This window comes from Neomonachus schauinslandi, chromosome 11, assembly GCF_002201575.2.
Source record: "Neomonachus schauinslandi chromosome 11, ASM220157v2, whole genome shotgun sequence".
Taxonomy (NCBI): Eukaryota; Metazoa; Chordata; class Mammalia; order Carnivora; family Phocidae; genus Neomonachus; species Neomonachus schauinslandi.
In genome coordinates this window covers 48,309,579-48,321,242 of record NC_058413.1, presented here as the reverse complement: position 1 = coordinate 48,321,242, position 11,664 = coordinate 48,309,579, and the positions used below count along the sequence as shown (strand labels likewise).

The window sequence follows — 11,664 nt, the reverse complement described above, 5'->3', positions numbered from 1 at the left end:
TTGATAGAGTAGCCAGCACTCACTGCCATCAGTTCAAACTGACCATTCTCACACCTGAATTCTTATTTCCATGCCCACCCCCCCCCTCAGTTCCACAGACACTGCTCTGCTAGGGTTGGTAAAGATCCGGATTACCAAATCCAAGTCTCCTTTCAATCCTCCTCTGATAGGCTGTTCAACTGTGTTTTGGGAGAATTAAAAGAAAGAATGCATGTCTGCCTAGAGCATTGACAGAGGAGCTGGATCATGTGAATTCTATTTATGGAAGGTAGCTCCAAAGAGAAAGCAGTTCTTGGACATGAGAGTCAGGGCTAAGAAGTCCAACCTCACCCATCCACCTTGTCAACTGAATGCCAGGACTTGACCTAATTAAGGGAGTTGATTGGTTTCCTGATAGGCAGATATTCTCATTCCCTCTGTACCAAGAAGGAAACTGAGACTCAGAAAAAATTATAGATTGTCCAAAGTTATGTAGTACATTAGAATCAGAGCTCCTTCAGTTACACAGCAGTGATAATAGCTACCACTTAATAATAATAACTGCTGTAAATCAGGCACATGCTAAGAGCTTTACAGAGGTTTACTCATTGAAACCTCTCCCAAAGTACAGACTAGCATCTCCACCTGACCACTCTACAGTTCTGCTTGGCTGTCTAATAAACATCTCAAGGGCAACACCTCCAAAATTGAACTGAGGATCTTTTCCCAAAAAACTGCTCCACTTGTAGCTTTCACTATCTCAACTGATGAGAACTTCATTCTACTTGTTCAGCGTGTGTGTGCGCACACACACACACACACTGAAGTCATCTTTGACTCCTCTATTTCACACCTCACATACAATTTCTCAGAAAAGCCTGTTGTCTCTAGATATCCCTATTCTACCCACTTCTCATCATGTCCACTGCTACTGGCCTGGTCCCCTCCACCATCAACTCTCCCTTGGTTACCTGCTAATCTCCTAACATGTCTCCCTGCTCTTTCTCTCTCACCCTCCTCTCCTCAGCAGCCACCCCACCTCAGCCCCTTCTATTCTTCTCAAAGCAGAGTGATCCTTTTAAAACCCAGACAGATCATGACTTTCCCCTGCTCCATACCATGCAATGGCCACCACCTCCCTCAGACTAAAAGTCAAAGTCCTTTCCATGGCTTAGGACGTCCTTAATGATCTGCTCTGCAACCCCTATTCAAAGGTCCATCTCCTGCTCTTCCCTGCCATGATCTTAACACTCCAGCCACCAAATAGCCTCCTCACACACTCCAGGCCTGCTCCTGCCTTAAGCCTTTGACTAGCTTATCCCTCTACCTGGAGGCTCCTCCCCCCAATAATAGCCACCTCCCTCGCCTCCTTAAATCCACTCAAATCTCACATTCTCATTGTTACCTACCCTAACTCCTGATTCCCCCTATGCCGCACTAATTTTTCCTTTTTCATAGCACTCATCACCTTCTAACGTATTATATGATGTATTTATTTGTCTCTCTCCACTAGATTGTGAATTCTTCGAGGACAACGATCCTCGTTTTGTTCATTGATATATATATTCCAAGCGCCTAAGACAGTGTTTGTCACATATTCAAACTGGTAAATGAGTAAGCCACCGCACTGACATCTTATGACGCTGTCAAGAAGTGCCTTGCTGGAGTGGGGGGGGGAGGGATGGGGTGGCTAGGTGATAGACATTGGGGAGGGTATGTGCTATGGTGAGTGCTGTGAATTGTGCAAGACTGTTGAATTACAGATGTCTACCTCTGAAATAAATAATGCAATATGTTAAGAAAAAAAAGAAGATAGCAGGAGGGAAAGAATGAAGGGGGGGGAATCGGAGGGAGAGACGAACCATGAGAGACGATGAACTCTGAGAAACAAACTGAGGGTTCTAGAGGGGAGAGGGGCGGGAGGTTGGGTTAGCCTGGTGATGGGTATTAAAAAGGGCACGTTCTGCATGGAGCCCTGGGTGTTATGCACAAACAATGAATCATGGAACACTACATCTAAAACTAATGATGTAATGTATGGTGATTAACATAACAATAAAAAATTTTTTTAAAGGCACTTTAACATTCACTATCCCTTTGAAGTCAAAACAGGAATTGCGACCCATTCTCCGCTCTCTAGGTCCATCTGGCGGCAGCTGCGCAGACGGAATTGTTCCTTTTCTCTCAGCGCCGTCCCAAGTTTGTTCGGAACTATTTAGCTCGGTTCTGACTGAGTGCTCATCGGACCGAAATCAAAGAGCACAGACCCAGAGCAGGAAATTGTTGTGCCTTGAGAAGCATCATCCGTAACCAATAGGCGCAAAGATCTAGTTCACGTGGTTCAAATTCAGCCTATCGTGCTCCTAATATTCTTCAACTCACCCCCTTCCGCTTCTGGCTTTTTCTTTCTCGACAAGATGGCCACACCGGTAGCAACGGCGAGTGCTCCTGCCGCCACTCCAGCTCCAGCCCCCGCCCCGGCCGCAGCCCCAGCCTCGGTCCCAGCTCCGGCCCCAACCCCAGCCTCAGCGCCAGCGCCGGCTCCGGCTCCAGCGCCGGTCTCAGCTCCAACGCCGGCTCCAGCCTCCTCCTCAGACTCGGCGACTGCAGCGGCCACGATTGCGGCTCCGGGCCAGACCCCGGCCTCAACGCCAGCCCCAGCGCAGACTCCGGCGCAGTCGCTGCCGGGTCCTGCTCTCCCAGGCCCCTTCCCTGGCGGCCGTGTGGTCCGGCTGCACCCGGTCATTTTGGCCTCCATCGTGGACAGCTACGAGCGACGCAACGAGGGCGCTGCCCGAGTTATCGGGACTCTGCTGGGTGAGTGGTCAGACCGAATTGACGTTCTCTTCTACCTCCCACCTCCCTTTTATCTTGTTCACTTCTCGTCCCATCCCCATTGACTTCTTCCTATTCCTCCATCCCGCCTTCCTGCCGCGATTTATCTCCTTAAGGAACTTGAACTTTCCTGCCAGATTGCTGTCACTTCGGTCGACATAAAATACGTAAGCAGTAGTGAGTTAGTGAATAAATACCATGTGCCGAATGGTTTACTTTTTATTTTTAATCTTCCTAGCATTATTTCGTGTGATTAGTCCCAGACTACCAAAAATGAATTCAGAATGCTGACTAGGAAGTCAAAAACGTTTGACTCCCTAAACCCAGTGACCTCGCCCCCCACCCCCACCCCCGACTAAATGTCCTTATTTTCCAGGTGTTTACAAAGACGTTTTTAACCAGTTGGCAAAAGGAGTGGGGACATCTGTAAAAAGACATCCCTTTCAACAAGTAAACCAGTTTGGCAGAAACTCATTTAGGGTTTCAGTAATATTCTGCTTTCCTAGACATTTAATCCTGGTCTTCTGTCTGTGGTCTCCCTGATATGTTAATTTGTAAAACTGAGAAGCAGTAAAGGATTACTGATAATAGGCCCCTTTCTCTGGGGACTGCTGATCCCATCAAAGTCATTTCACTCCATCTTTGTCACCAATTTTAGATACCTTTGTGAATCCACTCTAGCTTCAGTCGTCATTTTTCGTATTCTCAAATACGTAATAGTCCTTCCACCATAGAAGACAATCGGTGTGTTGCAAAGAGGACAAGATTTATAGGTGGTTTTCACCAAATATTAACCATGTGTCTTGGGACAAATTACCTAAAGTCTAGTTCTTTCGGGGGCTACTTAGACTTAGTCTTTGCAGGAACTAAATTATCACTAAAAGCATCTAACTTCTGGCACATATTAGGTACAAAATGGCTGTTGGTTGCCATCCTCCACCACATCAGCGCTATACACCACCCCCCCAACACACCCACCCACCCACCCACCCTCCTGCTCTCTGTCTTTAAAGGTTTAGTGTTTTACAGGAACTTCAATGGATCCATAATCTTCCAAACATTGTCAAGGTTTTCCTCAAACTAAGCCTTTGTATTCTCTTTGCCACTAATACCTTCTCTGCTCTCCCTCATTTAAGTTCCACTCATTTTCCAGGATCCCAGGAAAAATGTTACGTGTCAGTCCGTCATCTCATACTACCACTCTCACCTCCATTCTTTTTTTATTGTTATGTTAATCACCATACATTACATCATTAGTTTTAGATGTAGTGTTCCATGATTCATTGTTTGTGCATAACACCCAGTGCTCCATGCAGAACGTGCCCTCTTTAAAACCCATCACCAGGCTAACCCATCCTCCCACCCCCCTCCCCTCTAGAACCCTCAGTTTGTTTTTCAGAGTCCATCGTCTCTCATGGTTCGTCTCCCCCTCCGAATCCCCCCCTTCATTCTTCCCCTCCAGCTGTCTTCTTTTTTTTTTTTCTTAACATATATTGCATTATTTGTTTCAGAGGTACAGATCTGAGATTCAACAGTCTTGCACAATTCACAGTGCTTACCAGAGCACATATCCTCCCCAGTGTCTATCACCCAGTCACCCCATCCCTCCCACCCCACCTCCCACTCCAGCAACCCTCAGTTTGTTTCCTGAGATTAAGAATTCCTCATATCAGTGAGGTCATATGATACATGTCTTTCTCTGTTTGACTTATTTTGCTCAGCATAATACTCTCCAGTTCCATCCATGTTGTTGCAAATGGCAAGATCTCATTCCTTTTGTTGGCTGCATAATATTCCATTGTATATATATATACCACATCTTCTTTATCCATTCATCTGTCGATGGACATCTTGGCTCTTTCCACAGTTTGGCTATTGCCTCACCTCCATTCTTAACTGTGTCCTGCTTTGAGCTCCTGTTATAAATGATTTTTTGCAACACTAACTTGGCACTTGACAAATACTGATTTACTCTTTTAGCTCCAGTGCCAAATGTTCCAAACTCACTGGAGCTATTTAACTAAAGAAACAGTTCTTCACCCAGGGAGACCACTAAGTGCCCCAGATGCTGTAGTGATCCTAGTTAGACCGACTGTAATCTAGATCTTCAGATCCTTCTTCCAGACTGGGATCATGGTACAGTGCTAGGTGTTGCAGGGACAGTACTTACTGAAGAATGAAACAAAGACTGCTCACTAGGAGCTTAAAATTGTCTCAGGTATTAATTCATGAAACATACTTGATTTGGTTAAATGAAGTCACTGGTACTTTTTAAGTATCATAAAACTGTTAGGTATTGAGAATTCAAAGTTTGACAAAACAACTACTCTAACCGTAAATTCAAGATGAAGATCTACTCATATGTAAATAATTGGAATACAATGTGATAAATGTTCGAACTAAAGGGTGTTGTAGTGGCATGGAACTATAGAAGAATTAAAACTGCTTCAGAAGTTTGAAATTGTCACATTTATCGAATGTTGATGAGAGGTCAAATAAGATAAAGCATATTTATCCACTGGGTTTGGAGACATAGTTTCAGCTACAGGAGCAGAAACCATAGTGAAGTGGAATTAAACAGACACAGGTGTGGCAGCATTGTGGTCTGTGGTAAAGGGGGGAAGTGCTTGAAGCCTTGTATGGATGGTGCCAGTAGGTTAGAGAAACATGGAGAACTCAAGGGACTAGCAGTCTTAGGTCAAGAAACAAATGTAGTGGGAGTAAAGGTATCAGAACTAGAATAGAAGCTTGTGGTAAAAGACTGAAACTGATGTTTAAGGTTTACAGGTAGAAGGTTTCTGGATGATGATGGGGTTAAGGTTATGACCACGGGACTAGATGGCTGAAAGGAGATACAGGTGAAGCTCCCTAAAATTGTACTCTGAGGCTAGGCTTCTGTATGGGTGGCTTACGTAGACATTGTCAGAGTTTTGTGGATTGAATTATAAGAGAAAGTCTAGTGGCTGAAAAGTGAAGGTCACAGAGTGAAGATCTGGAGCAGGACTGGTAGCAGGAAAGAACAGATAGCAGAAGAGCTTGTGAAGGAAGAATAGACCCTGTTTGTTGATGGTTAAAGTAAAGAGATGACGGGCGCCTGGGTGGCTCAGTTGGTTAAGCGACTGCCTTCAGCTCAGGTCATGATCCCAGGGTCCTGGGATCGAGTCCCGCATCGGGCTCCCTGCTCTGCGGGGAGCCTGCTTCTCCCTCTCCCACTCCCCCTGCTTGTGTTCCCTCTCTCGCTGTGTCTCTCTCTGTCAAAATAAAATCTTTAAAAAAAAAAAAAAAGTAAAGAGATGACTTCAGAGTTTCAGTTCTCTGGAGAATCCTGGTTCCATTGATGCACATGGCTGAACTTGGAGCTTATGAGTTCAATTTTTTGTTCATTGACTTTGAGGAAGCCTCTGAAAGCATTTGGAAAGTAATCGGAGGCTATTGAGAGCTCTAGGGTTTTATAACACATGGACAATTCTCTCTCACAGGAACCGTTGACAAGCATTCAGTGGAGGTTACTAACTGCTTTTCAGTGCCGCACAACGAGTCAGAAGATGAGGTGAGTGGGAGCTTGAGCTGCCACTGTGTGGTCTATAGCTATTCGTTTGCTAGGCTCTCCCTAAGCCCGCTCCCTCCCCCTCCCCCGCACAGTATGTTGAGTTCATAACTAGAAGTCCTACAGTTCAAAGAGCTTTTTTTTCTATGTGTACATACTTGCTGGCCCTCTTTTGTCTGCTGGGGGTGGCCCCTTGTCCTTTTCTTCCATTTTTTTCTATGGACTTCTGGCTTAGCTTCCTTTACTGCCTGCCCTCTTAGGTGGCTGTTGACATGGAATTTGCTAAGAACATGTATGAATTACACAAGAAAGTCTCTCCAAATGAGCTCATCCTGGGCTGGTAAGTTGGAGTGGGGAGAATGGAAAGTTTCGGTGATTGCCAAGGTTTTTTGCCACCAGACTAGACATTACACTCTGTTTTGGAGACAGAATATTGGAAGTATATTACCTCAAGGATCTACGAATTTAGTGTGTTTTGCTGGCAGTTCGGATCTCATGAGGCCAAGAATATTTACTTTGAAATGTAGCTTTTACTAAGCAAGTATTTTTGCCTTGCTGGTGACTTACAAAGTTGTAAGAGCTCTGAGAGTCAGCCTTTGATTTGATTTGATACAGTTTTCAGTGTATTTATTATTTTTACATTTGGGGAGTCCCTGGGGGTAACGCTACCATAGGAGTGTCAGGCACCTGGAGACACCCATGTCACCATTGTGTTTGGTCTTAATGTCACATGTAGACATGAATCCACACTGTGTTCCATTTTCCAGGTATGCTACAGGCCATGACATTACAGAGCATTCTGTGCTGATCCACGAGTACTACAGCCGGGAAGCCCCCAACCCCATTCACCTCACTGTGGACACGAGCCTCCAGAACGGCCGCATGAGCATCAAGGCCTATGTCAGGTGACCAGTGTTTTGGGACACAAAGGCATAAAAGGCTTATCTAGTTCATACCATGCCTGGATGACACCCACCTCCACGCAAAGCAGGTTTAATCCTTCAGTGTATAGCTCATTATCTCCTAAGGAAGCCCATTCCTCACTCTCAACAGGTATCGTTAGAAGGGCTTTACTCTGAAACAAAATCTGTCCCTGAAATATCCACTCACAGATACCAGTTGTACCCCAGATTTCTACTCATTGGTCTTAACCAATTTCAAATGACAGTCTTTTAGATATTTGCGCAAACTATCACGTTTTTCATGTCATCTTTTCTATAAACTAACTCTTCACAGCTCCTATAGCTGATCCTCACGTGGTATTTTGGTCACGATCCTTCACCACGTTCTGTTTTTTCTGAGTCACCCTTTAGTTTGCCATTATTCTGAGAACTGAACACAGGACTCTGGGTAGTACACATTAAAGGATGACTGTCCTTTTTTGAATACATCTATTACCCCAGGGTTGAGTACAGTTTTGATGACAATAAAATTAGAGTTTTGACATACTGAGCTTGCAGGCAGTTAAAATGCCCGTTGATGGGGGGAGGTTGAGAAGGGCTCCAGTGGCATGCTGAAGAAGGGGCTGCTAGAGGAGTTGGGAGGATTGTCTTTCCTGGTTAGAGTGAAGGTATTTGTTAGTGCCTATCTTACTGAGTTTGACTTTGTGCTGTTTGTGTGTGTTATGTAAGCAGTTAGCCATGATGCGGTGAGATGGTGGTGGATGCCAAGTGCTTATGGGCTAGTTGGTGTACCACTAAGCTTTATTCATTGCCTGATTTCTTAGCCTTTCCAGATATTTCAGACTCTTCGTGGTCCAGTTAAAAATAATACTGTTGACATAGTAAAGGCAGTCACCTTATAGTGAGATTACTTATAGCACCCAATCTAGTCTTGGTGGGCTGGAGTCAATTTGCTTTTTTTCAGTGCTGATGAAGGGCTCAGTCTCATAGAAGACCTGTCCTTTTTCTTCTTTCCTTGGGGGTGGATGTCTGGGCAGCCAGCTCGACAGGGAAATCCAGTGTTTTGTTTCATCACTGAGATTGCACAGTGAGTGAAGCAGTCCTCTGAAGGCCAGGTCGGGTCTGAACGCTGAGTGCCCTCTCCCAGGCCAGGGTTTGTATGTGGAATGAGCTAGAGGAAAAAAAGTGACTTGCTCCCACGAGATCTCAGGTTTAGATGGTTCCAGCCTTATCTCAGAACTGTGGAACCCGTACTCTTGGTATAAGTGCTTTCCCAGCCTAGACTAGGAAGCTCTCCCCCAAGTCCATTTGTTTACCTTGACTTCTCTCTCCCCAGCACTTTAATGGGTGTCCCTGGGAGGACCATGGGGGTGATGTTCACACCTCTGACAGTGAAATATGCATATTATGACACCGAACGCATTGGAGGTGAGTAACCTTCCCATTCCTTCTTTTGAGGTCTGGTATTTTCAGGGGAGGGGTTTGCCACTCTAACGAGTGGAGGGCTTTGGGTGGGTTGAAGAGGAACCATTGATCTAAGGTTTGTGATATAAATCGGCTGCCAGGAATTATTTGTGGAATTATTAGAGGTGGGAAATTATCAGCACCAGAGGCTATGTGGCCATACATAGAAGAGCAAAACCAGCGATTAGCATACTGGGTACAGAAGTTGAGCTCTAGCAGGAAGAAGAAAAGCTAACAAGGGCAGAGCAGGGGAGTTTAGAGAAATTGGCTATGTCCAGAGGGAGGTGGGGAAGTTAGCAGAATGGTTAGACATCATCTCTTTCCTGATGGGGTGACTGAAATCTCTGTGCCTGTTCTATTCCCCATTCTCACTCCCACAGTTGACCTGATCATGAAGACCTGTTTTAGCCCCAACCGGGTGATTGGGCTCTCAAGCGACTTGCAGCAAGTAGGAGGGGCATCAGCTCGCATCCAGGATGCCCTAAGCACAGTGTTGCAGTATGCAGAGGATGTGCTGGTGAGGGGGGGAAGGAAAGAAAGGAGGAGGGCATGATCTCCACTCCGAGATCACTGAGAGGTGTGCTGGCAAAATGGCAGTCCTCGGTGGTGAGAATTAACTGTGCCTCATTGTATCTTTGTTTGGTGCTCAGTCTGGAAAGGTGTCAGCTGACAATACCGTGGGCCGCTTCTTGATGAGTCTGGTTAACCAAGTACCCAAGATAGTTCCCGATGACTTTGAGACTATGCTCAACAGCAACATCAATGTGAGTGCCGTCCCTGGGCTTCTGGGATCTTGTGTCTTCCCCCACCTCAGCTCATGCACAAATGTGAAGGGAGTTGGGGGAGATGACCCAGAGGGGAGAGGAGGAGGGGCTTTGCCTTTGGCCCCTTGCAGTCCAGGTTGGGAGAAAGGAAGAGATAGTACACGTGCTTGGAGGTGCCCCCGCCTTCTCTTCCTTGATTCCATATCTCAGGTACTGATACTACTGTGACTTGTTATGTAGGTTCATGGCTGAAAGAAATGCTAAATCTAGAGGTTAATGAAAATGCAATTTCTTATTTTCCCCATCTGAGTTCACAGACACTCCCTCCTCCATATTCTACCCATGGACCTTGGCTAAAGCACCCCACGTTTATTAGTGTATCGATAGGGACGAAAAAGTGTTCTCAAACATTTCCTTCTTATCTTCCACCTTCGACTCTTGCCCAGCCTCTTCCTGAGCTGTCATTTATCCAGGCTGTCCTCATACCTACTATTCACCATGGAGCTGGCCAATGCCAGACTTTCTTTTCCCTTTCCACCCAATCCCTCACTCATTGTGGCTTCTTCCTCTTCCAGGACCTGCTGATGGTGACCTACCTGGCCAATCTCACGCAGTCACAGATTGCCCTCAATGAGAAACTTGTAAACCTGTGAATGGGCCCCACGCAGCACTCCTGCCAGTCTGGGCCACCCTAGGACTCAGAATGGAGTGAAGTAGAATGGTTTTCTTGTGGTTTGAGTCACACTGAGTCAGTCAACTGCTTGTGACTCTAAATAAATATAGCCTACCTTTTGTAAATGAATCCATCTTACATGAGTTTACTGCTGGGTTGGGGGGGGAAGAACTGTTCTAGAACACACATAGAAACCAGGAAGTGAATACTCTGGGTTGGTTGTGTGTTTATGACTCTCCATCAGTGGTTGCTTGCACCCATAGCCCAAGCTCAAGCCACTTTATCTTCACCTGACTCCAGACCAGATAGCCTTCTTTGCACACTGGTTTTATAGAGGTACTTTATTCCCACTCTTTTGCCTATGATCAGAGCAAACTGAACCTCCAAAAAATAGATTTTTATCACTTCTCTTCCATAGCACCTTAAATGAATGGCAGTACAGAGTGGTGCCCTGTGCACAGTTAGGAGTACCTAGAGCATGTGCTAGTGAGTGAGTGGAGAGGAAAGAAGGGAGTGGGTACAAATCTCAGTCCTGGGACCCATGAGGATATGCTGGTGGAAAGACAGTCTTCTGAGGATTAACTGCGCTTTACCAAATTTTTCTTTTGGCTTTCAGTCTGGAAAGATATCCACTGACAATACTCTGAACCATTTCTTGATGGGTCATGTGGTTTCCACAGGAAGTAAAAATGAGAATCCATGCAGGGAAAATAAAAGAATTAGATACTTAATCTGAACTGAAAGAGTAGAGAACGTGGTCAGAGTCATAAACTACTTGAATAATTATTTCAAGAACTTTTTGCCACTATGGTTTGGGGAGGCAAAATTAGTATCTATAGATTAAAGAGATTTCCCCAAAACTCCAAATTTCTTGGGTAATATATGTAACTTGAGACCACCCTTTGGAATCTGTGCAAAGACTAGATGCCATTTCCCAGGTATTTTATAGGATAGTGGTGACCTCAAACAGCCCTTTCGTCTGATATCCTAGAGTGTTCTACCTGGGCACTGCGAGATGTCTTAGGTTGAGAAAGAAATGGGTCATCATTCAGGGACTGAGGCTTGGTTACATATTGGAGTGAAAAGGCGAATGAAAGGCAAGTGCATATCAAAAAGGCCTGGATCCTGATTCTGGTTCTGAGATCTGTAACCTTAGGAAAGACAAAATCTGAGGGTCATAAAATGCAGATCATAATAATACATAGCCCATTAGAGTACTGTGTGAATTTGATAAAGTAATGAATATCAGGTTAACGTGCAGACAACAGTGCCTGGTAACAGCGTACGGGAAGTGGTAGCAATTACGTCTAAAGCTGAATACAGTTCAAAAGTAGTAAGAAACCTATGAACCCCATCCTGGATCCCAGTTCTGATTCTGATATGTAACCTTACGAAATACAAGTTCTTGGGGTTATATATATAGTAAAGATACTTATTTACATGTAGGTAAACATAAATAGATGATAAAAGTTATGCTAAATTGTGAGGTTAAAAATAGCG

At 45.0% G+C, this 11,664-nt stretch overlaps 1 protein-coding gene across 1 annotated transcript; it reads left to right on the top strand.

Annotated features, from left to right (window-relative positions):
• Nucleotides 1-2,396: 2,396 nt before the first annotated feature.
• On the top strand, nt 2,397-10,293 carry EIF3F (eukaryotic translation initiation factor 3 subunit F). The gene is made up of 8 exons (XM_021685738.1): nt 2,397-2,796; nt 6,294-6,364; nt 6,622-6,701; nt 7,129-7,266; nt 8,600-8,691; nt 9,108-9,244; nt 9,378-9,491; nt 10,067-10,293. The coding sequence occupies exons 1-8, from the start codon at nt 2,397-2,399 to the stop codon at nt 10,142-10,144; spliced, it is 1,110 nt and encodes a 369-aa protein (XP_021541413.1). The 3' UTR covers nt 10,145-10,293.
• The last annotated feature ends 1,371 nt before the right edge of the window (nt 10,294-11,664 follow it).

Bases quoted from the DNA above. Each gene is read 5' to 3' on its own strand.
- EIF3F (XM_021685738.1), top strand. From the start codon at position 2,397: ATGGCCACACCGGTAGCAACGGCGAGTGCTCCTGCCGCCACTCCAGCT. The intron at 6,365-6,621 runs GTGAGTGGGAGC...CTGCCCTCTTAG, and splicing joins ACAACGAGTCAGAAGATGAG to GTGGCTGTTGACATGGAATT. The intron at 6,702-7,128 runs GTAAGTTGGAGT...TCCATTTTCCAG, and splicing joins AATGAGCTCATCCTGGGCTG to GTATGCTACAGGCCATGACA.